We start from the raw sequence: 27,532 nt of genomic DNA, 5'->3' as shown, positions 1-27,532 counted from the left end.
GTTCATCATTGGCTATATAAAAGAAAAATAGACTAACGCGTATTTTTTATAGCATCAAACAAGATGCCAAGATAATAGAGTTTTATCCATTAAAATTCCAATATTATTAGATTTAAAATTATATTACTTATATATATATATTGCACGCGCGTGGATAAATTTACGAATTAAATTTATATTGAGGATAATGTGTTTTTTTTTTAAATATGCTACATTTTTGTCACTTTGTTGCGTTTTTTTTAATATTAATGACAAAAATATAATTGAAATGAGAACTGTATTTGTTCTCTTCAGTAAGTTTAAGATTGAAAATATAAAAAGGCAGGACATTCGCCAATAAATTATACACACACATATCGTCACCATTAGAACATCTATGTTAAATCGAATCTTGGCTTCCATCCATTTCTTAAAGAAAGAAAGATTACTCGATCACATATCGATTACTTATACAATCGACGTAAATTTGAAGATTAAAATTTTTATATTACATTTTGACACTCTGATTATTATTTTGAAGCAATTAAATCATTATGAAAAACATTATTTCCGCGCACAACGAGTTGAGACGAAATCAGAGGACTTTCCATTACGAGCTTTGTTTATTCGCAATAGCTCGTGAATTCGCGCTCGCGCGCGACGTTAACAATAGGAAGTCGATCTCGGTGCCGAGTTGCGAAGTCTCAGGAACCGGAGGCACAAGGTGGACACGCGGTCACCGTGGGTATACGACGCGAACGCGTCCCTACATCTGCCCGCACTAACGACCTATGTAAATGTTCTATCTGTTATCCTTGTCTCTTATCATTCCTTTGCTCCTCCTTTATCTCCTTCTTTCTCTTCTTCTTCTTCTTCTCTGCCTATTGCCCGACGACGATTCCACCGTGGACGAAAAGGTAGAGAGACACAAAGTGAAAGTGTGGAGGAGAATCCCGAGAGAAGGAAGGAGAGAGAACGCTATACGAGGAAGAGATGCAGGGAGGCTGCAAGAGAAAAGAGGATATTCGAAAAGAGGAGAAGAAGAGGGCCCCGGCATTCCAGAGCCCGGTCTCGACCCGCGACCCTCGCCCCCTAAATCATCCACCGCAGCTAGGCCGCAATTCCGTTTTGTTTTCTCCGCTCCTCTCTGCTCCGTTCCTCCTTTTTTCCTCCCTCCGCGCGCGCGTTTCTCCCTTTCCTTTTTTTATTTATATCTCCCCCCCCCATCCCTCCCCCTCTCCTCTTCTCTCCCTTTTTCGACCTTTTCTACCAGACCACGGAGACAACCGACCGATCCTCCGCCTCCTCTTTCTCCTTTCTCGTCTTCTTTCTTCTTCTTCGTCCGCCAATGTTCCTCCGGCGCGTTCTGACGGCAGAGAACTGTGGGAAAAACGTAGAGCCGCGCGACCGAGCTGTTACAAGGGTGACTGACGGGCTACGATAATGAGCCCCTCGTAAGGATTCGACTTGATCTCTGACTCGGTCGACACATCGTTCGCGAGAGATTGTATTACGTGTTTCGGTTTTTCTAAAGTTTGACGTTTGACTGACTGAATTGGAACAAGTCGATACAAACTGTTAATAAAAAAGAATTAGATTGAAGCTAACGTTGTAGCATATATTTAGTGTCAACAGTTATCGCAAAAATATGGCGGTGTACTGGCTTTCAGATACCTTAATCTCTCAGCTTATAAGGGACATTAATTGAGACACGAAATTTTTTTTATCCTGAAATATGTTGTTAAGCACATTAAGATTTAAACTATGTATACATATCTAATTTCAAAAAGATAAAGATAATAAAGAAATAAAGATGAATCATCAATGAATATGTCATTTTAGATTCACACCGGTGTATTACACAATACGAATGGTGTACGTTAAACGTTTATTGTATCCGAAGCATTAAAAGTCTCTCCTAATAACAAATCGCGCGTATTCTCGGAAAGAAAAAATCGCGGATACGATGGATCGATAGACGAATCTTGGCAATCGGCGCATTCCGTTCAAAGTGCGAGCACCCTGGATCCTCTACAAGGACGATCGAGAACTACTCACGATCGCGGTAGTTTTACGCGCGCGCACGCCTCGACACCGACGCCGGCATTTAAAAACCGCACCGAAAGTATAATGTTACGGACACTCGATATTTTCTCGATGATCGTCATTGTACGACGGCGTCTTTAACGTACGATCGGAGGGAAGCACCCCGGTATTATTCGGCCGGTAGCTACCGTACCGGACGATGGCGAAACTTAGAACGATTTACCCCATCTTCGGTTACCGGTTCGTGTATATTGATGCAAGATGCACGCTTCTTTCCTTCTTCCCCTTGCTCTTTCTATATAAAATGATTTCGCCGTTAAGAAAAGATCGTGGATTTGCAAGAGAGACTGCTCGATGACCGCTGCGCGGTCATTTCAACCCTCCGGGGCTATTCTTGCGACATAAAGTCAGGAATTAAATTCGAGAGATTTTCCAAGATAATTAGAGATATATGAGATATATATATTTTTTTATTTGTTTTTCGATTCTTGAACCAAATAAAACTAATTTGTTTTTTAATCAAAATTTAATTGAACAATCAACCTTTTCTACAATTTTTCTTTAATCATATATATATATATATATATATATATATATATATACTTTCTTTTAAAAAATTGATTCTCTCTCTTTATTTGTAGATTGTAATCTAAATATGAAAACAGTAATCTTGAAAAAAATTTCTGTGACAAAAAAAAGATAAAGCTGATTACACAAAATTCACTAAAAAAACGAATAATTAATGAGTAATTAGCGCAACTCCGTTAAAACTGAAGGATATATGCTAATTATATCATAATCTTTCTCAAAATCCTCTTAAATCAGGAGCATCACAGCTTGAGACGCGTGTATCGTTGAGAAAACATCACGTGCCGGAAAACGGGGCATTTAATCATCCGATAAATAGGTAGGCGCATTCCGCGCGTGTCGTTCAGCGCGCGTTCGTTAAAATCCAATTCCGATTAAACAGCAGTGTGGAGCACGGGGAAATATCACGCGCGTGAGCAAAAACGTCCGCACGGCCGCCAATGAGCAGCGGACTTTTTCGAGATCTCGCAACATCAGACCGCGGACGTCTGGCTACAAACAGAATAATATACAGTCGCTTAACCGGCGCTTAAATGCTCCCCCGAACTATTTTATACAACACCGCCGGTTGATCCGGCTCGCTCGAGCCACCAAGCAACCTATATCCAGTCGAAGGAAAGGACGGGAGAGCAATAAGAACAGAGTGGAAAGAGAGAGAGAAAAAAGAAAAGGCGTTTAATTCCGAACAGAAGAGCGGAGCGCGGAGTTATTTTCTTGTCGAACAGCTCATCCTCAGCTCTGGAAGATAACCAGAAATGTTTGATTTCTTTTAGCGCACGTTTCCCCTGCCCTCCCCTTTCCCCAGCCATCCCGCGCACGCGGCATATCTCATCCAGCATCTTGCACCTACGCATTTACGTCAGCCGGCGCGAAACCGCGCGCTCTCCCGGAGAGAGCATCTCGAAAAATTGGGAACGCACGATCGTAATTTGCGGGAAAATCGACGATTACGCATTTCTGCCACGCGATCGAATTTGCACAATCGAAGGCATATGTGTAATTTCGTTTCTATAATTATCCGTAACGTATGTTCGCCGTTTGCATGCATAAATGGTCATATATCGTTGAATAGTTAGCCCCTCAGCTGGTGCCTTTCGGTGTAAGATGTCTTACCGTGATATTTCTATAAAAGGCGACATATATATAATCGCAATGAAATCCAAACATTTTCACGCAGACGCGTATAATCGGAAATTCAAGGAATTTTTTCGCTAATTAATTTCTAATCGCTCTGCACTATGGAATGCGCATTATTTCATCGCAAGGAAAATACTCGACGATTTATGATTTGCTTGATAATCGCACGTTGATTTGCAACGATTATAACGAGGAACGCGCTGTCAATGCAAATAAGATTGCAAAGATTGACAAGCGTTAATATCCCGAGATGCGTGATGTGAGTCGCGAGTGTTTCGTCGCGAATGAGGGAGATTCTGTGTCTGGTAGCTGTACGACATCGCATCAGTTAGCAATTACCGTTGCGCATTCCAAAAAGAAAATCTGTCGTAAAACGGCAACGTTAATGAGAAACTTGTTTGTCACGTCGTGAATTTCTCAAAGAGACATTGTATACATACGATACACCGTATCAATTTATATGCAAAAAGATTAATGTCGATGCGACGATCAATTCAAAGAATCTTTTCGGTAATGTCAATGTGATGATATCGTAAGATGTAAAATTTTAATCATAAGATGTAGAATAATTTTCTTTTGAACGAGAGGAAATTATCAAAATCAAGGATCGATATAACCTTAGGACAATGTATGCTTTTATATTTTCCGGATAAGAAAGGCGAGCGCAAAAAACCAGATAAAAATCAGAAAAATAATTCGTAAATTGAAAATTACGATATGTTAAGAAATAAGGGACGTTAATTCTTAATTAATATTAAAAACGCGATGTTAATGATGGAAGTAATTTTATGTGTACATTGTAAGAGAGTGAACGTGAAAAAGGTCCGATAAACGTGGCACCTCGTTATTTTTTCAGCTGAATGATCAAGAGAAACCAGCTAATACAGGCGTCTATCGCCAAACAGTATACCCGTATTTAGAAAGGCAATTATCTCGTCTTGTTTTTGGAGAAGCCACTCACATGCTGTTCGACTCTTAATAGGGCTGCCTATAGTGATTGACTAATCTCTGTATACTGGAATACGTTAGCAAGACTCACTGGATGTGTCTAAAATTAAGGACAATATTTTTTATTCAACCGAAAATTCAGTATTTGTGTAAAAACTGCTAGAATATGCATTTACTCTATACAACAGAAAAGAAATTTAATATAAAATAAAATAAAACGGCCGCATTTTATTTTATTTTATATTAAAAGTAGAAATCTTATAACCAATTTTATCCCTCAATTTTTTAAAATTATTTTAAATTAAAATTAATTATACAATTGAATAATATCTAGAAGTGTCTGGATATTCAATAATATTTAAGAATAGTAATATTTAAGATATCGAATATTGACAATACCAATTTTCACTAATCTGCGTTTATATTCTTTGACGTTCTTGGCTTTCATCGTTCGAGTCTCGATTCAATTGTTTCGATCTTTATTGACTACCTGTCAATGTCGACACATGTTATCAATTGTATCAATGCTCTCTTTCGACAAACCAGGATAGACTTTGGGTTTATAAAGCGCAATCATGTAATCTCTCAATATTTAATATTTTAATTAATTTATAATAAATATTATATAAAATTTATAATATAAACATTAATACAATATTTTGGTTTTAAATTGTTCATTGATGTATGTGTTCTTAGAAAAAAGAAACAAACGTGTGTGTGTGTGTGTGTGTGTGTGTGAAAAGCTGTTGTTTTATTTATTAGAGAAAAAAATTATTTTCTTCTTAAAATATTAATTTAAAAAAAATGGTTTAATATAAAAACAATGACATCAGATTTAAGACTGTTTAACACTTACATTCTATTTTATTCGATTAATTTAAAAACACATGGTTACACATTTTACTAGCAACCATACGCGATATATAATAATAATGATAACAAACAAATAAAAATAAATGTCATCGTGTAAAATAAAAAAGTTTCTTTAAAAATGTTGTATTAATATAAAATATTGTGTTAATATAGTAATATTAAAAATATATTTGCAAAATTTTTAAATTGCAATATTATTATTTTAAGATAAAAATACGTGTAATTCGACTCTAATCAGCAATACATGTTATGCATCGCGTATGTATCATTGTTGTGTGCGTTAATCGTTACTTGTCTATTATTTAAACGCGTTTGAGCTCTATCAATTCGCATGAAAAATGAGTTATTCAATTTTTATAGACCGTTGCGAACTAAATTGACGGGTTAAGGGCGCACTTTCGGCACCGTCGCTGCACCACGTAGCTGAGATCGTTAGAGCTTTCATAGGTGAGAGAATGCCGGGGGCCACGACTAAAAGATGGTCTGACGACCGGACGCCCGCCACTTTTGCAACAAATCTTTCTGTCTAAATCAGTTTCGAGTGAGAGATAAGTGTTTCGACATCGGACCCTCATAACTCGAAAAGATGAAAGAGAGAGAGAGAGAGAGAGAGAGAGAGAGAGAGAGAGATGCTTGTAAATCAGGGCTACTAATTCAATACGTTGAGAATTATTTTCTTTGCGATAAAAGCTAGAGAATATAATCTAGATTAATAGAATTTACTTATATAACATGGTAGCTTTTTATACAAAGCATGTAGAGTATATGTCAAAGAGAAGATAATTTTTCATGCAAAAATAAATCGAAAATGTGGAATGATATTCTTTTGTAGAACTTTTTTCTAATTTACTCTACATTAAATTACATTTTTTACAATTTTGCAAATATTTATTTCTACACGATTCGTCAGCCTGCGATTCTTAAAAATTAATTTGCTGATTATTTAATATAATTAATTATAAGAAAAAACGATATAAATCTATTTTTACGTATGATTTTGCGTTGATTATATTCATAAACGTTACTTTTCATAATGTTTGGAGTCATATTTGTGTAGCACATATATGTATATTCGTATGTATACTCATATATGTATAAGGCTTTGGAGTACATTAGCTCTTGTTTGAAAACAATGTTTTATAGACTAGTCAAGAATGTGACGAAAGTTTTTATCGTTAGCAGCAGATTTGTTGATGTAAGCAAAGTTGTGGACAAATTCGAGAAATCCCTGGAATTTGCGAGCGAATAAATAAGATTACTCATGATAAAGAAACGTTTATAAAGCCCTGACAAATCATAAAAATAAAAATTAACAATGTATATATGAGAACTTAAAATAATATAAAGTAGATTAGATTAGATTGGATATATTGCAGTTATAAATATTGATTATTATAAAACTATATATTTAATTTTTCAAACATTTTAATTTTTGCTAGCTATCTAAAATTTTGTGTAGATAAATATTTGATATGATACAAGCTATAATTCAATTTAAAATTTCTATTTGGTACAAGTGTGAGCCATTTTATTCCAAGATGCCATTTTTACGATAAATGAATGTGATAGTGTTCACCAATTAATTTTTTGTATTCATATATTGGTATATAACGTTGCGATTCGATCAATTACAGTTACTTGTTCTTCAATAATATGTACAACGGAAACATAAAGTTTTGTCTCTCTTCGCTTTTTCTATCGTCTTGTATTTTATACTATCAAAGATGAGCAAACCCGCCGTGTCGGACGATCGATGAAAGTGTGGGCGGTCAAGTAACAAAGCATGCGGTACAAACAGAAACGAGGGGTGGTTTTTTATTGACGGCTGCTTTTCGAGGTACAGGCGCGAAGAGGATTGTCTCGGGTCCTTATCGACCCACGAGGTTGTTCATGGACTTTTCCGTGCTGTTTACCATGCTGGGCGATTCATTTTGCAGCGCATTGAGAAAATACAATCGCGAACGTTATCCTCTCTTGCGCACTTTTTTCAACACATGAAGTTTATAATTAAAAGAAATTTTTGAAAGAGAAAATTATCGGAGATAATTTTGATTATAGAAAATCTACTGAAAAATTTTTGCGCAGAGAATAAATGAAGAATGCGAAAACAAGGCTTTCAAACAGAATTATTATTTTGTTTCAAGTTTTATTTGGCCTAACTTCTGGAATATATTAGTTATTGTTTCAAAACAATGTTTTATAGAACGCTTGCCAAGAATGTTCAATAATAATTTGTATATATGTGTGTCATCAGTGCTGCAAATTTACATAAATAAAATTATAGGCATATTCGTGAAACTTACGAGCAAAATAAGTAATTATATTTTTCTTGTGAGAAAGGAAGAAAAAGAGAGAGAAAGAGATAGATGTGATCGAGAATGCATGAAATTCTGACGATTTTTTACTTCATGCATTTCATTTAATCTCGATAAGCAATAAATCAATGGACGCCAAAGAAGATTAATTCAAAGATTAATTTTTTTGTGTTTTGTTGCCGAGATGGTGTCAGAGATACGCAATGCATGCACGATCTATCGATCTTCGTCGGACATTCTCGAAATCGCAGATTTGTATTATCTGTCAACCGCAGATCCGCCATTCGGACGATAGCGGACCGATTTCACGATGTTTTATCTCCAAATCGAGTTTCTCGATCTGATCGAGGTGCGCGCGCCATCGTCTCGTTCCATCGATCTTCCCGACAGAAAAGATTCCGATAAGTCGTCGATACGATAATCTCGCGTTCGCATCGTTCCCCTGTCTGACCTCGGTGCAATGCTGCTGTCATCGTTCCTAGAAAAGTATTTCTCTCCACGGCTTTGTTACGCAAAACGCATAAATTTCGCGTGGCCTCCTCTTCGCCTAAATCGTGCCTCTCTAAATAGGTTTACGGTCTATTAACTTTGCATCTTTCCCTCCAACAACTAGCACAGAATGATACAGAAATCTACTCATCACCCCTTTCTCCTGGTATTTCGTATGCTTATCTGTTGATCGAAGTATGACTTATGCTCAAACTATTATAAAATAAATTTTCTGATGCTAATAATGTTATCGTTTTAAAGTTTTTATAGAACTGTCATTTATATTTCGAGATATGTTTCCGAAAGACGATATTTTGTAGTAAATTAAGAATGTAAAAATATAATGGTGTTTTATAGATTGATTATACCTTGTCAGACATAAGAATTTACATTAATTTTCGTGCAAGTTTTTCCGATTTATAGTTTTAGACCGAATCTCTCTAACATACATTCCATTCGAGCCATCTCAAACTTCTAGATACCAAAGTTTGATTTCGCGAGAATACGAATTCCGTGTCTCGATAAGTTTCTACACATGTTCCATACAAATCTGCGTGACTCGACTCGTTTTCCAAATATTTCCGAAAATGTCATTATTTACGCTCGTAAATAAGTACATCCGACGTTGTCGATCGCCGTCGATTTCCAGCCGGTAGCTCTGCGGTTGAGCAAATATCGTCTCGCGCTTCGGGCAACGCTCCTCGTGTGGCCTCGTACTTCTCTTCTCATAATTTCTCATGGCCTTTCTACCTATCCCGACTCCACCTCTTTCTTTCTCTCTCTCTTTTGCTTTTGCTTCTTCTCTCCTCTGTCGAGACGCATCTATCCTATCGCTCGACACGAAGCGAGTACGAGAGCGAAGCACCAGTTCTGTACTTTTCCGTTGCCGTGCCCGTTGTTTCTCTCTCTCTCTCTCTCTTTCTCTTTCTCTCTTTTGCCAGGATGTTTTACGCTCTATCCCGACGATGCAAGAGTATACGAAATATGCCAGCCTCCGCCGAGAGTAATTGCCTTTACGCTGGCTGGCGGCGACTCACGATCGCGAGCCCTCCGGATCGGTCGTGAAAACGGTAACTCTACCATAGCCATTTCAGGAGACAGCGTGACTTCCGGCAAAATGGTAGCGATTGCCGATGATATGTATTATTCTAAGATATATCGAACAAAACAGAAATATAATTCAGCTTCTTTTTACAAACATAGACATGCAAAGAAGGCAACAAATAATTCATCATTTCGATTCGCCTGATTCTCAATTTGTCATCCGAGTTCATATTGTCTGTTCATATACGTCTATATAAAAATTATCCGAAAATCCCGATAATTAATTAATTGAGACATTTAATCGATCTTCTTTTGTGGTTTACATTTATCGATTTTTCCCCAAAAAGAGAAATCTTATTTAATACAGATTTCAATTTATTTTGTATTACTTTAACGCATGAAGCCTCTCTTAAATTTCAAAAAAAAAACAAAAAAAAAGAAATTGATTCAACAATTCTTCTCAGAAAAACATCGACGAAATTAAAAAAAGAGAATTTAAAAAAAAATATTTTCCGTGTTTGTCATCGGCGGTGGACAATTAAAGGATCAACGAAACCGGTTCGCGTAACTTTTTCATCAGCCAAGTTTTGTCGCAGCTTGAGCGAATAGCCATTTACTCGCCTGTGTCGTCGCGCATTCTAGCTCTTCCCCCGACACAGTATTTCGCCCCCTACTTAACGCTTATTCTACGACACCCCTCGTGACGACTCATCCCAATATCATCCCCCTATTCTCCGTGTCTAACCCTCCGAAAATCCTGACCAATGGCGTATAAGCTAAAGGGATCCATTGTCGATCTGACCAATCGGCGTTGCTTGTGCTCCACGCACAGATCGGTTCTGCGCGTGTAACAGACTATTCTTCGCGCTTCCTTTTTATTTTTTTTTTTTTTTGCTCTCCCCCTACCGTTGCGAGAAGGAGTAAGCTGCTTTAAAATGCATATCGATTTATGCCTAATGACCGGGTCGTCGCATCTGCGGATTAATAGGACGGATCTTCTCTCCGGCAACGAAAACAATTCGAAGCAGTGTTCACGTTGTTTACCTATATTCACGGCAAACAGATTGCGACCAGTTGTTGACGATTTGCTTTTCATGTGCGCGAAGACCGCAGAGAGGACGGCAATATTTTAGTTCGTCTCAATTCGTTCGTATTCCGGCACAACAGTTACGGTACACTAGCATTTCGATACCGCGATTCGAAATCATTTCTATGCTAATGGATGCTGCGCTTCATCGATCATCGTTAAATGCAACGTCACCGAGTCCCGTACTTGACTATTTTGTGCTTGGAATCCTTATGGTGCTAAAGCACGATATTATCACATTATGATAATATCTACACAATCGTGATGCACTGTTATTATTAGAAAATAAATTATTCCTATATATGTTATATATACAAAATAAAAATATTTAGAGTTGAAGCTTATTATTAGATAATCGCGGAAAGCAAATCAATTAATAATTAAAAATAATTAATAATTTAAAGATAGAATTAAAAAGCGCTATTAATTCTGAGTTACATTTCAGAATTACTAATGTAATCGCAAATATATATAATAAATATTTTTGTTTATTCATAATTAATGTACAATTATCGATCACATTTTTATAATATTATTAAAAATATAATTGATGTTGATAATTAATATTAAATATATATATATATATATATATATATATATATATATATATATATATAATATTAAAGTGAAAACAGAAGAAACTCAATTTTGAAAGAGCTTAGCTTTTTAAAAAATAATCTTCTTTATATCTTTATATCTTTATATATATAATTAATAATTTATTCTAAAATTTTAATACTTCTTTCAAGCATCGATTCTCAAGATAACGACGAGTAGAATCACACATCATTCAAATTTGTCCTCTGAGGAAAACAATGGCACAGAATGTGTGGAATGGAATACATATCGAGGAAAATATTTACCGTGCCACTTGCGAGGGGACGAAGTAGCGCTGCCAAATCGTATTTGTATTTCGACGAACGGCAAAAGTGAAAAAAGCGTGCGAGGAGCAGGGAAAAAAAAAAGCGTAATAAAGAGGCGTGATGCGTACACGCGATCGTTCAACGAGCAACGTGCGAAAACAATGCGTGAAGCCGTGCGTGGATTGAGGATCGTTTCTCGAAAACGCCAATTTATTTCGAGGAGGGTCGTACGAGGGTCGCCACGAGCAGAAATGAGTTTTTATTCGTCACGACGTCTGTTGGCGCCTTCGATCGTTTTTTAAACGGAGTTTATTAAACATCTTTCGCATTAAGAGGCGTCAATATTGCGTTTATAAGTAAACATCTTGCAGTCATGTTTGACGAAAAATTGTACGCTTGAGAGAATTTTGGATGCTAAAATCAATATGAAACGATCATTGATTGCACAAGAGAAAATAGCATTGATAATATCGTTAATACAAAAAGAAAGAAAATCTTCCATTAAATCTGGAATTGTGATAGCAATCAATATTTATATAGCGAATGTATAAATATCCAAGCGATTTTGAAACACGGTCTCAAGCTCTCCGTAGGGGACACAATAGTTGTTATAACAACATATATATCTCAACGTACGATTTAGGGTGGCACAGCGTCGATCTGGGCGAGTCCCAAACTGTCAACCGGAGAAAGAGAGAGGAAAGGGAAGGAGGGAGGGTGGGGCGGGGAGGGGGTTCACGGAAGGGAGAGAAAGAGAGAGCTCACACACTTCACAATGGCGTCGGAAGGGTGGCGTTTGTTATAAATGAAAACGAAATTTAATCACACGTGATATACCGCCCTCCATCTCGGGGTGGAGTACGACGATGAAGTGCACGAATCCGCATCGTGCAACCGAAGATACGGGCACCTGCGGATGTCGGTGTGTACACCCCGTACGCGATTTCATTATTAAAAGTCATTAAGAGCGGGTGGATGAGCGCGAAATAATATGCACATTTTGGCGGGTTATCGCACGTGTTTCTAGATTACGTGATGGGAATAATAAATTTTTCCAGAGAATCAATTAAGAATTATTATACATTTTGCTGATAAAAATACATAGTCTTTTTTTCAATATACGCTTTAAATTATTCATTGAAAATTATCTGTGTGTGTGTGTGTTTGATGAATTATGTAGATACAACATTACATTTGATAAAAAATGAAGAATAAGAAGGCCAATTATTGTATTTAGTTTTTATAATCACATGAATTTTATATTTAATTGCATTAATTTTAAAATAATAAAAAATTCATGTATTTTTATAGAAAATTAAATCTTCTTTTTACATATAATAATAATGATAAAAAATAATAATTATTACATATTGATTTATTATTTTAGATAAAACACACACTTACTGCATATTGAAAACAACATTATATCCCAATTTTGTAAAATAATTATAAGAAAGAAAAAAACACAGGCGACTCCTATAAAAAACAAACTACAAATATAACCTCAGAGAGAAAGAAATCTTTTAAAAACAGCAGATTCAGCGACAAGACAGCTAACGTCTAGCCGTCTCGCATCGACCAATGATGGGATGTCTGTCCAACGAATAAATATGCAAATACATTGCCCAGATCTGTCGGGCATAAAACGACACGATATACGGCTCGGTAATTTCTTAATTGCGCCCCGAAAAATTCTTGTCATCGTAAACAGCCGGTTGATTATATTGAAGCGGCTCGAGGCGCCGACGGCGTCTCGCGGCTAAGACAAATGGATGAAAAAGAATGATCCGGGAATATGTAAATATTAGAGAGACACAAGATAGAGTAAACTCTCCGCCATCATCGTTTTATTTACATGACTCTAGTATATAATCCGCGTGATCTCGCTACATCAGTGGAAACCGTTAACACACAACACAAAAATCGTCAACCTGGCTACCTATCTCTCTGTAATCTTCGCGACGGAGAGTAAGTGACGTTTCCCGAATTAATCATTCTCTCACGCTCGACCGAGTTCCGGCGAGATTCGGAGATGACTCACGAAGGAGCTAGTTTACACGCGGGATGTAATTTATACGACTCGGCGGTTTGCGGTAGATCTTTCGAAAACGGAGTTAATACGGCTCTCTCAACGTCGGTCGAGATGAATCGATTCGTGGAAAGGGCACATTCGAGTCTGAATCAGATCTGAGAGTAACCCGGGCATCCAAATCGTGAACGTCACGCTGATGGCATCTAAAATAATGCTTGAGAATGGAATTCGAGAAAGCGCGACGTTTTGTCGTGTTACGTCTTTCTGATTTCTCGCATGAATAAAGTTTATACGAATCTAATTTTCGATCTTTTTTTATTTTATTTATCATTTTCTGATATTGATACCTGGCATGATACCTGATGTATCTGTTTCTTAGGAAATGATATAATATTATAGTCATATAGAAATTTATAATTCTAAAACGTATTTATATTATTTACGCATATTCTATCGTAAATATCTAATGATTCCTACATGATATACACCTACATCTTTCATTTATCACAGCAATTTTAAAATTAATTTAAAGATTATATTTACATTTCTCTCTTATACGAAAATCTTTGTCGTACACATGTGCAGAATAAAACCAATTTAAATATAAAATTAATAAACCAATCATAGCACGATAATGCACTAGTTGTCGTCCAATATAAAATCCATAAAAGATTTATGGAAAAAGAAAAATAAAATTTTTGTAAAATAATTAATGTAAAAGTAGTAATGACGCGATAATAACGATGCTCACCGGTGTGCGTCCTCTTATGTATTTTGAGATTCTCCGATCTGGCAAAGACCTTGCCGCAGCCTGGATGTATACAGGGGAAGGGTTTTTCGCCCGTATGCACCCTTATATGATTGACGAGCTTGTACTTGGCCTTGAAGGCTTTGCCGTCGCGCGTACAACCCTGCCAGAAGCACGCGTGCGTTGTACTTTCGGCTCCGCCCACGTGATCCATCTGCAGATGCCCCACGATGTCGGAGAGGCTGTTGAAAAGCTTGCCACAGAGCTTTCTCCCCGAACCGGCGTCCGGGTCCAGCCACATGCACGAATACTCCTGATGTTGACCGCTGCTGACCACAGGGCCGCCAATCGGTCCGTCGCTGCTCCTCATGTACCTCATGAAAGGATGACCCGGATGAGGCATGCCCGGATGCTGCGGATGCTGAATCGAAGATGGCGGCAAGTGTGGCGAAGCGAGATACTGATGATGATGAGATGGTAACCTGGCATCCTGGGAATAGGGTGTCCCAGGATAGTGACTGGCGGCCAGTGGATGCTGGCCGGGATGATGTGGAAACTGCTGCATCGTCGTGGCCGTGCCATCGTGATGCAGCGATGTGAAAAGACTCAATCCACTTTCGGGCGTGGTAGGACTTGCCGTCGCGTTGAACTCATGTTCCCGTCGCAGAAGAAAGTCGCGCGCCGCGTAAGACGGATGTGGACCCATATGATGCCCCATGTGCGAAGGGCCCATGTGGGTGGCCGTGTGAGGATGATGCGGCGGGTAAGCCTGATGATGGAAGTGGTGAGACGGTGCCTCGACACCCGGGGGCGGTTGAACACTGGCGACGATGTCTGTTGATCCACCGGTCGCCCCGCCGCCCCCGGGTGACAGCTTGATACCCAGATTAGTAATATGATGCAACTGGGATACGCCGTCTATGTAATTCATCGTGTTAGGCTTTTAATGTTGATAAAAAAAAAAACTCTCTCTTTCTTTCTCTTGAGAAATTAGCACCAGACGAAGACAGTGTCGGCGTGTAATGTAACACGTTGTGTTAGATAAAATATATCCTTATTCCTAAGTAGTAAAGTAATGAGTCAAGTATTTCGACGATAATATACAATTGTGAATGCTAAAATATCGATTCGTTATCAGGCTTTTATAGCCCGTAGGTGCACTTCCAAATTCCAGATTCACTATTTATTTTGTCGTTCTAAGCTTTCGTGAAAACACGTAGCGTCTAACAATTTCATATTAATCCACCATTGCGTCCCATCGCGACTGACACATAATTTTACACGTAATAACAACAATGATATCAATGATCCCCCGCTTGGGACTACTCGTTATCGCGCGATTGCGCGCGAATACATTTCGGACGAGTTTTGACAGCAAGTACGGTATCTCCGATCGATCATACTTAGAGACACTCGACGAGCACTCCGCAACCGTGCGCACGTTGTGCGCTTACACACACGTTTCTCACCGGGCGTCCCGGCGCCTCGTTCAGAGATGGTAAAACACCCGTTGTGTGCTACTTGCTGCGTTCGCAGCGGGACTGAAAACTTAGAACTCCTGCCGAGGTAACGCGGTCGAGGCATCCCCTCCTTCCTCTCTCCATTGGGCGTTCTGGTCTCTTTTTTGTCTCTTACTGTAGCTCCACCAACCTGGTGCTTCTCCACCCCACCGTGATTAACACCGCCTTACATCCCTACCAGATCGCCATTTCCTGAACCGAGTCTGCACCCACTGTTGAACGCTTCCCCACCGGTACCAACGTCCCATTGGCGCCGTCAGCGTTGGTGATCATCGGATGGAGAGATGGTGATCAACCTATCACAAGCAAGTAAGCATCATGCTCACCAAGGCGCATGTTCCGTTCTCGGTTCACGCCCAATATCGGGGGAAGGTGCAAATGATAAGATTCCGCGATTTTATGCACGACGAAGAAGTGTTTTCCCGTCTCTTGATGCATAAACATCTCGTTTGGAATGTAACCGCAGACATTTTATGCGCTAATTTTCAAGCTGTTTTTTATTTTGTAGTCGTTAAGTTTAGTTTTTATTATGCAATAGCTCTAATGACAGATGCGCAAAAATTAGCACAATTATAAAGATTCGAGTCTAAAGATTCGCACCGCGTATATGAAAATAAAACAAAATTAGATAAACATAATACTTGCTATCTAAATTTATTATGTTTTTGAGTCTTTTTGCCAAATTAAACATTAAAAACTTTTGCAAAATTTCTACAATTATGTTGAACACAAATTTTATGTCAAAGTTAATTTTAAAATGTTCAAAATTAATACATCGAATATCAAATTAAAAAAATTTTTAGATTTTTGTTTTATAATAATTTTTTAGTTACGAGAACCTCTGTTATTAAAATTAACAAATATAATTTGATAGATACATATATGGCGATAGTAAGATAAAAAATATAAAATTTCACAAGAAAAATAAGGAAAAGAATAATTATTTTTATAGCTTTGTTAGTGTTAAATATACACACACATATACATAAATTCTAAAATCCAGTTTTAGTTGAGAATTATTTTTTTTATTCAAAATTTTTAAAATTGCATTATGTTGAAGTTTTGTGGAATTTACAATTAAAATTGCAAAGGAAGATTATAATATATTTTAACACATTACGTCATGTAATGTATTGGAAAATCATTTTTTATTCAAAATCAAGTTTATATTGTTAGAACATGTAGTTTGTGTAAAAATTAAGGTTAATAAGATTTTTGTAATTAAACATCTGTCATACCGCTGAAAAAATATGTTATATCCTTAAAGATTATCCGCCCTTAAAGATTGTTTATATGTATATAAGAGTTTTTGAATTTTTACTGAATATAAATTTAATATTAAAAAACAATTCAAAATTAACGATTATTAAAACATTTAAACATTTACCACAAAATTTACTATTGAATTCTACGAGATCGTATATATATTTATATTTCTTTTAATTTACAAGTTAAAGAAAATTATGTTATACAGTACTTTTTAATGCAAGAGCAATGATTTATTAGTTACTTTCTGAATGTGGAAATGTGTTAGTTTTTTTAAAAAAATTGGATAATACAGATGTGTGTACACATGAAAAATTGCAAGACAATCTTTTTATTCTAATGTATAAAATGTAACAAAAGGAATGAAAGACAACTAACAAAAACAAATAAATGTCACTAAAAAAGAAGAAAAAAAACTATTCTTTTTTTTTTCTTCTTTTTTAAATATCTGATCTTTGATTTTGTCATGCAAAATTATTTTCCAAAATTTTGCTTTCCTTTTTGTGCCAGGCAGGTAGAAGCTAATTCGTTAAGGTCAGAAAATCGCATAGACCACGCTTATTCTATAAATTCTAATTCTACAAACGCATTAGTGAATTCCAGCGAAATACTTAACAGTATTGTTCGGTCGAGACAGTTTTACAAATTACTTTTTAAAATTTCTTTGAAAAAGAAGATCGGACTATAAATCTTTTTTATAAATACCAGATTTAACAATATTGTTATGTTAATGGTGGCTTATCGTAACTAAATTAAAAAAGTGTGTATATTGTATCATTATTCTTAAAAAGAGCAATTATATATCTATTGACTTTCTTTGTAATTTCTTTTTTTCTCTTTCTCTCTGTTGCATTACTTGTGCTTGCAAACTATCTATTACTTGTTTGCGTTAGAATGGATTATTTGCGAGTTTGAAGTTCGTTGAATTTTACAGATTCTTTCTCTTTTTTTTTCATATTTTGATATATACACGCTACAGCTATTGTGGCCTTTGTTTAACACTATTCCGCTCTATGCCATGTCGTTGAATATATTAACAGAGCTTAATCATCAGCATAAATAATGCAAATACATCGAGTGCTTTAACGGAGTGCCTCATTGTCGCGGCAAAAAATGAAGTCCCATTATGTCCGTAATGGGCACGGTGGCTGACTATTTGATATTAATAACTACCATAAAGGCAGACTCGCGTGGCTCTTTCGTGTACTTAGGAGGCACGGACTGAATGATGTTTTCCATCCACCTTCTGTTGCTTTACTAACAGCGCGAGACATCGAGCGAAGACAAATCTATGCATATAACGGGTGAGCGAGTTTATGAACTCGCACTGGGCGCACCAAAGATATACATTTTTTCTCACAAGCATATTATAATAATTTAAAGGATACATTGTTTTAGTACAATCGGAAAAAACTTTTGGGATTTAATTGGAATATAGCTAGATTTTCTAAAAAAATCATGTGAGTTTCCGATTTCTATTTAACATTATAATCGAACAAAATATTTTATTATTTAATATAATATTATTATTATCACAAAAATTTTATTATAAAATACTTTGTCCCGATTAAGATTCATTATACAACGCTTTAATTAGCATTATTATTAACATATTTTTTGTAGCTTTAAATTAATTTGCAAATGACACCTAGCATACGATTTCATTTGATTGCAATAATTATTAAATTACAAGCGCAGTCATGTATATGTGTCTGTACATTTGAGACTCGCCAACACAAGACAGATATTGTCTCAGTGGACTCATCACTCATGACCACTGCAGTCATTATATTTAATTAATCATTAGACTCGATTTATTGCGTGGTCATGGCCAATGGCACGAAAAGGTTCGAGGATATTGCCCGCCTAGCTTTCTGACTGGTAACTTCGTTCTTTTCATTTTTTTCATCTGCGTGTACGAATGGCGTAGAAAGAGCACGGAATTAATATCAAAATATATTAGAAATGTAGGAAATGATATTACAAACCCTTACATAAGCTTGACTTTTATTATTAGATATTATTACATTTTTCTATTTTATTATAATATAAAAATTTTATATATTTTTTATTTAATAAGACATTTAAAAGTTTCAACTTTTTTTGCAATTATCAGGAATGCCTTAAAAAGAAGAATTCTTTTATAAACACAAGTTGATTCATTTTTAATATCTAAAATATTGAATTTAAATCTTGTCATTAATTATCGCATTTAATTTACATTAATTAAGAAGTTTCACAAAATGTTTAAATTATTGGAATATTTTCTATAGAATACATTATATTCTATTTCATATTTTTCTGAAAAATATTATTTCTCAGAAATATTATAAAAACAAAAATATTTTAAGAAAACACAGATTATTGAGAAAGACATTTGACATTTAGTAACTTTTTTCCCATAGTTTCTTGTTTATCTTTGTATTTTCAAATATGTTTGGAGCGATTGATCAAGATTCTGAAAGAGCATTATCTTTTACAGTATGTAGAAACACGAATAGGTGAAACTCAACGCGAAAACCGACATAATTGGGAATGTTGACGGAATTTACGGTCTACTAAAGTTCCGTTACGATCCACTAAAGCGTACGTCTCTTCTTCCACAAACGTCGCTCATGTGTGTGGCATCAAAGTCGGTCGCCACAATGCGTCCGACACGCAAAAGTTTGTAGATTCTGCGGTAAGATTGGAGATAGAAAAAGATTATGCCGTTAGAGCGAAGGAATAAGGAGAGAAGCGGCGATCTGGATCCGAGATCTTGTCTCAAAGTCATTAGTGAAATGACAAACTCTGTCGGCAAGCCGTATTGGTGGTGGCATCTTTTCTCTTGTTGCCATCGTCGATGCATGCGAGTCGATGAGAAATCTAGTAAATCGTTTGTTGAATGCCACGAGCGTGTAAAGTTGTAGATAAAAAGCATTGGCTTTAATGAAACGTCACTATATCTATTTTTACAAGCGAGAGTTAGAATAAATTTATACGTAATGCTCAATCTGAGAAAATCAGATTTCTCTTTTTACACATATTTATATTTATATAAATTAGTTTTTATTTTAAATATAAAAGTGTAATTTTTAATAATAATATATAATTGTTTTATACGATTCAGGATTTCTTTTTTCGTATTTTATTGATGTTTCTTGAAGCATATTTTCACGGTTTACCTCCAGTGATATTTGTTGGGCGCATACATAATCTATGCGACTAATTTCAGAGTTAGGTTGTAAGTGGCCGTGTCAGTCCCTTGATTGTCTCGAAGTAAACTCGAAGCGAGGGATCAAAGCAAAATTCGGCATCATAGGATGACAGAGTGGCAAGCGGCTATGGTGACTCTGAGATAAGATTTCTACAAGCGATGTACGGTCAGATAAAAGCTGATAGGTATCTTTAAGAAGGATCGCCGACAAAAATATGGTAGGCCATCCCTTCGGGAAGTTTCACGAGGGCTCACATACGTAAAATATGAAAAATCCTCGAAATATGATAATGAAATTAACAATTTTATTTATTTTCTTCATATTTTCGAGACTTTGGTCACTTGGGAATTCAAAATGCTAAATAATATATTTGAGCCAGCACTCTTCCACAATCCGTTTAAAGCATGTATATTATCTTTTCTCTCCCGAAACACAATAAAAGAATGTTAATATTTTCAGTAGACAATTCCTTAAAACTTTTCGCGAAAAATATCAGAAAGATAATTTAAAAAATTCATACGCATATAGAAAAAAAATTTTTCTATTATCACGCGGTGATTATCTCAGCATCTCGTAAAAACTGCGAAAGGGATCGACTTAGAGAAAGATTACAAATATTATTTCTCTATAGAAATTATATACATTATCTAAAACACAACAAAACGACAAAATTGAATATTTTTATGCAAAAAAAAAAATTTTTTTTTCAACTTTTCATTTTATGCAACTTATCTTTCATAGTAGAGCATAATGGAAAACGACCGAAGGGGGGATGATATCATATCCAATCCTTGATACTGAAAGAAAATCGCGGGTGCCGAGAGCAATGTTTCTCGACGAGCAAAAGAGATTCTGGCATCTAAAACAAACTCTTCCCCCCTAGTCGCCTTTATCCGCCGTATTTTTCGCTGACAACCTCCTTCTAGCGGCTTGATTTACGACATCGTTGCGAGGAAGCGAGAAGGAGAGAAATAAAAGAAAAAAAAAAAAAAAGGAGGAACGGAGCCAAAGGAAAAGAACTATTTTTGGGAAGCATTAATATTTATAGTTTTGCACACGCGTATACGTGCGCTGGTCGCGACGAGCATAATTTTACGACGGGATTTACAGTTTTGCCTGTTGTCACTGCACGGCGGTTTACGGCATATTAGTCAGCCGAAAATCAAAATGCCGCCGTTTTGTCATGACGGCATACGGCGCCTTTCTTAAAGGTGTGTCAAGGTTAAAGATTGCGATTCGTAATATATAGTTGAAGAAAATCGAGAGGGACTAATCGAAAATTAAGATAAACAAACATTACATATTTTTCGATAAATTATTTAACGGTAACTTGGCGTTACGTTGAACTTTTGATCAAATCATCGTACAATATATGATGTTTCAAAACAGTCAAATATCTTTTCAATGAGACTAATTCTAGAAATAAATCAGGAAACATAAAAAAATAGAATAATTACACAGTCGAGATTGAAGAGAAATTTTAATATCTTAATTTTTGAATTTAAATATAATTCAATACACTCTGTTTTTAATAACTTAATAACTTTAATAACTTTGTTTAAATTGAAATTTAATATACAACTTAAATTTTTAAAATAGTGAATATAAATCAAAAATTAGAAATTATAGAAATTGTGATTATAATCAATGAAGATATCTAAAATATATATTTATGATATATATATTTTGTTTTAACAGAAAACAGTAAAATAGAAAAAAGAAAATTCTAATATATTATGAAAAAACTTAACCAGCGATATTCTATTAACGATTGTTCGAAGTGGATTTTGATTAAAAATCCATCTGGAGTCTTATAATATATGTTTAATAACGAACTGATAGAAATAAATTATAAGATAAATGACACATACACGGACGTCTATATTTTAATCGATACAAATATGCACGACGCAGCGTTGTAATAACATCATCCAATAAGTTTTTCGACAAAAACGTGCCTCTTTACTCTTACACATTGATATCTGTCGGAGCCTCTCGGGAAGAAAAACGATTCGTTAGCCGACTTACCCCCATGAACACGAACTTACCCCTTAAAAAAATGATCGGACGCCCCCCGTTGAGCGACGGATGCAACTTCCCTGGCTCGGGGACATAACGGTAGAGCTGTGGGTGTGAATGCGATGCACGTACGCCCCTTTTTTTCACCCCCTCTCATCTATATATATTTTTCGGAAATATTATATCATTAGGCGTTATTGAAAAGTATTCTATCGTATCCATATTTGCCGTGTCAAACAAATATTTCTCGATTTCATTGATGTTCCGTTACAAGATGCTACGGTCGACAACTACACGTGGCACAGATGTTAATATTAATTATTAATTATTAAAAATTTTAAAATTAAAAAAATTAAAAAAAATTAATAAAAATTATTAACAATTAAGAAAATAAATCTAATTTATAGTATAATAATTTATTATTATTATTATATATATATATATGCATATATGTATATATAATGAATTTTATAAATTTATATATAAATATAATTATATATTTTAATATTAATAATTTAATTAAAGTTAATTATTTATTATTAATCATTTATATTATTAGTTATTTTTAATAAAATTAATAATAATATAATTAATAAATATAAAATGCATATAAAATAAATTTATTATATATGATTTTATATGATTTTTCGGAGATATATGAATTTTCAGTTATTCATTTCCCTGATTTTATTTTTAATTATTTCATTTTCTCAATCGCAACTTAATTGTGAATATTGCACGAAAAAAATTTCAAATTATATACGGATTATATTTTGTTCGGAAAAATTGTGGGCGTATCCAAAAAATCCTCGCAAGTTTTTTCCAAGTTTTACTTCAAAGAATAGATTTCAACAGTCATCGGACCGTGCCACGCCCCTTGTTTTCATCATATATCGATCTATTTTCTCTTCTACTTAATCTTCCGAATTGCAACACACACCTAACCGTGAATATTTCACAAAAATTTTAAGTAACATAAATATGTAAATAAAAATAATCTAAGTAAATTATATTATTTTGTTTTAAAAAATTGTGCGCATATCCTTAAAGACATTTCATATGTTTTCTAAATTTAAGTTAGAGGATGGATCCTATAAATTATCGTGCCCATTTATTTTCGACAAAATGGCCATAGCAATTCCATTTTGTGAACCTAAAATATTCAAAACGAAGAACCTTGAAACTAAACCCTCAAGGCAAGATATGTCAGATACTTCTTTCTTTCGTCTTCACGTTTATCTCGGCGTGAATACGCTTACGTTTACTTTATCTTGATCTTGTCGCGCCAAGAGCATCCTTGACGATTCAGTTTGCTATTTAATTGAGAGATCTTGTTCAAAAACGGTTGTAATTGTCTATACCGCTGATCTTACGTGTGATATAAGATGATGCAACAAAGGCATACAAGTGCACTTCTCTGAATTCGCTTTCTCAATTCATAGTACGTTCTACTTTGAATGATGTATAATGATACTTTATTACTCTCAATTTCGATAGATAAGTCGATGGTACTTTATTACTGTCCGTTCTATATAGATAACAATAGCTTTTTATGGCTACGTTTATAAATTTTTTAAGAACATATATATATATATATATATATATATATATATATTTTTAGTATATATATTTTATATTTATTATATATATTATATAATATATTATTTTATATTTATATAGTATATTATTTTATATTTAGTATATATATTATTTAGTTATATATATATATATTTTTTTTTTTAGTATATATATTTTATATTTATTATATATATTATATAATATATTATTTTATATTTATATAGTATATTATTTTATATTTAGTATATATATTATTTAGTTATATATATATATATATGCTCCCTCACTTTTAAAAATTAAAACTTTATAAAGATTATAATAATAAAAATAATAATAATTATAACAGTTAAATATGCAATTAAATTGGTGTTTGCAAAGATATTTTTCTTTACACTCTTCTTTTGATAAGAAATCATAATTGTGTAATTAACTAAATGTAAATTTGTTGTAAATATCTGAAACTATTATATCGCGCAACCCACATCGAGTTATATTGAATCGAACGAAAACAGAGCTCCATCTCCAATCATTCGTTTGCACATCGAGGAGTAATCGAGTCTTGCGGACGGAAACGAGCGCTAATATTCTTAGGAAGAGTCTCGTTCTGATTCGAGTCTCGGGGTCACCGGAAAGAACGCTAATGAGAGAATAGAGGAGGAAGGGCGAACGGTGAATCGGAGATGAAAATGAATTGAGTGAATAGACCCAAAGTGCTCCCGAGTGGCGGGAAGTGAGCAACTTGAACGAGAGCGAGGCTTAGCCCCCTCCGTCCGCGCATTTGTCCTACGTTTCGGGATAACTAACGTAATCAAGCTAATGCGGCTAACTAATGGCCATGTCTGACGTTTCCATACAATACCCAATGTTGTTTAAACATTAGTTCAGTAAAAAAAAAAAAGTATCTACTTTTAAGTAAAAATCTTGTTAAAATCTTCAAATCTCTCGAGAGAAATTTGTTTTAAAAATTATGATTACTAAAATGCGTCTATTATAGTATAGAAAACTTGTAATTAATAATTAAATTTAATTACAAGTATATAATATGTAATTTATTATTTAAATATTGATTAATTATAAAAATGTCTTGTTAATCTTAATTTTTACAATACATTTTTTTTAGATTTGAATATTCTAACAATATATATTTAATTTTATGCACATACATAAAATAAAATTATCTTGTGTTCATCTCGACTCTATTTGCGATCTCTCTAATCGTGCTATTAATCGGGATTCATAGCATGATTAACGTTAATTGCGGCTGTTGCACACGTAATATCCTCTCGCTTTGTTTATCATTCTGAATCCCAATGAATTGCAATCCTCCGTAAACCTATCAACGTTCCACGCGTCACGTGGAAAAAAATGCATCACGATCGGCAGGCTACAATACGTATCGATTCGAGTTACCTGTCTGCACCGACGAAACAGAAAGAGAGAGAGAGAGAGAGAGAGAGAGAGAAAGAGAGAGAGAGAGAGAGAGAGAGAGAGTGAAAGAGGAGGCCTCGGTTATCGTGTGGGTGATGACTAATAGATTTCGAGACCTGGCCCATCCATCTCGCTCTCTCGAAACCCCCTCGATACAAATCGATCTCGCTGCGGTCTCGTGTGCGCACCGTGGATATCGTCTATCGACGATAGATTCCTAAAGGGGGTTCGTGCCGCTTTTTTTCGACGATGCATTTATAACATTGGCCACGGCCCTGAACCGCCCAAGTGTCCGTCCGTACGCGAGAGACCAAAGCGGTTTGTCATTATAGATGTTCCTTGAACGTTGAACTGTCAGGAACGAACTAGAGAGACGTCGTCGATGTACTTCTCCTCGGCCGCAACGGAATCATATGTTGTTCGTATCGCTCGTATATAAATCATTTACACGTCGAGGTGTAAGGCTTTCGAAAACGCCTACAAGTCCACGGCCTACGTAAACTAATTATATAAGATGGATAAGTGTTGTGCGATTATAGAAACGGCAACATGATCTCAAAATCTGCTTCAAATCCCTGGTTACAGTTTTCGATCAAGACTTGAATCTCTGCTGTGCGAATGAAAATTCAAATTTACGTCTCTCGTAAAATAAGCTAATTGTTATAGGATATTTTGGAAGATGCAGAAAACCATCAAAAGTAAATTATAAATATTGAATTAAAATAATAAAAGTCCAATATTATTATATTTGAAATTAGTGTATAAGTACTTTACGGAATCTATGAAGTCGTATTAGTTTGAGTAAAATTCAGAATCATTCTGACAGTTTGATATATTTCTGTAATAATTAACACGTTATTTATGTCTCATTAATAACGCGGATTGGGAAATTCATTGTTATCAAGAATTGTTTAAATGTCTGCAAGAGAGACGCGATAATTTTTATGCGTGCATTTTATTCATGTGTCTAATACATAAAAAAAAAAAAAATATATATATATAGACAAGTATTCAAACGTATAGCGTCGCTGAAGTTTTTCTTGTCATTGCCGCTCGCAAAATTTGCTTATTCAAATTATCGCGAGTAGAAACAACGGAAAGGGAGAACAGAGAAAAAAAAAGAGACAGAAGAAGAGAGAGTGGCATCTCGATTAAAAGAAACATAAAAATACCGCTAATTTACGGGCCATCCATTCCCCGCGGAATAATTGTCATCGACGATGTTCCGTGGCACCGTGGCGCCACTCGGGGCCAATTAGCCGGAGCAATTAAAGAATTACCGTCGTGTTCACGTCTACAGGTATTCTCCTTTAATCCTGAATTCTGCAGTCGCAACCGGCTTGGTTCAAGGCAAGCCCATCGAATGACCGCAAAGGGTAACGATTCCATCTCCGTCAGACATACGTCCAGATTTCCTTTATTTGTATATTTTTGATCTTTTTAATTTGAAGCTTTGAAACTTTGTTCTATATATTTATATCTTTATCTCATTGTTGATAAACACACTTTTGTCAAAAAACATTGTTAAAAATCTTGTCTCTTTATTACTGCAACACGGTTCTCCCAGACATTGTCGTTGCAATGCTGATGCAGAAATTCGTTTCGACGGTGTTGCCGTTAATTGTAGTCTTTTCCTGTTTTCCTGCGTTAGTAGGAATTTTGCGGAATTTTTTTCTCGTGGGAATGCGTGTAGCTGCGACATTTAATAAATGACTTTTTTATTTATTCTTTCAAGTAGAAAATTTGAGCTCTCTGTGGAATTGTCATTGAAAAAGGTGCTAGAATTCATCGAGGCAATTGGCGATTTTTTTATCGGCAAAATTTAAAGTGAGATAACGTCGAGAATCTTGTTTCTTCCATATGATTCTTCCATACTCCCGATCGTGCGAAATAAAACCGCTGCATTATTTGCTACGTCGCCGCCGGCGGAGAATCCCGCACAGCTGTCACATTGAACTCCAATCGTCGTTGCTGCGGCGAGAAGCTATAGAGACGTCTAAGATATTATGCACGGGACAAAATCGTAAATGGACAATTTTACGAATATTTGCTATTCGCTTCATGTATTTTTTGGCGTCGGTTCACCATGTCGGTATCCGTCGTTCCAAGACGCAATCAGACGAAAACGACATTGACTACAATAGATAGCGACAAAGAAAAAGAAAATGCATTGTTTCTAACAAATATAGCGTTAGTATATTGTACGATAACTGAGAATATTATTTTCTGCAAATTAATTTACTTGCATACTTAGAAAATATAATTATTTTTTAACAATTTAAGAATATATAATTATATAAAGGAAATATAATTATTTGTAATATTGAGAAAGAGGATTAAAAAAAAAAAAATCTAAGTTTCGCGTTTTGAAAAAA

General features: G+C 35.1%; 1 protein-coding gene across 2 annotated transcripts in view; it reads right to left on the bottom strand.

Annotated features, from left to right (window-relative positions):
• The window catches only part of LOC126849195 (zinc finger protein ZIC 4-like), a 31,690-nt gene extending 16,018 nt beyond the window's left edge, over nucleotides 1-15,672 (bottom strand). For both annotated transcript variants that reach the window (XM_050590820.1, XM_050590819.1), the window contains exon 1: nucleotides 14,153-15,672. In XM_050590820.1, coding sequence (XP_050446777.1) covers nucleotides 14,153-15,080 — 928 coding nt within the window. In that variant the 5' untranslated portion in view covers nucleotides 15,081-15,672. The remainder of the gene's footprint in view (nucleotides 1-14,152) is intronic.
• Nucleotides 15,673-27,532: the final 11,860 nt, after the last annotated feature.

This window comes from Cataglyphis hispanica, chromosome 4 (genome assembly GCF_021464435.1).
Source record: "Cataglyphis hispanica isolate Lineage 1 chromosome 4, ULB_Chis1_1.0, whole genome shotgun sequence".
Taxonomy (NCBI): domain Eukaryota; kingdom Metazoa; phylum Arthropoda; class Insecta; order Hymenoptera; family Formicidae; genus Cataglyphis; species Cataglyphis hispanica.
This window is presented reverse-complemented; position numbering and strand designations above follow the sequence as displayed.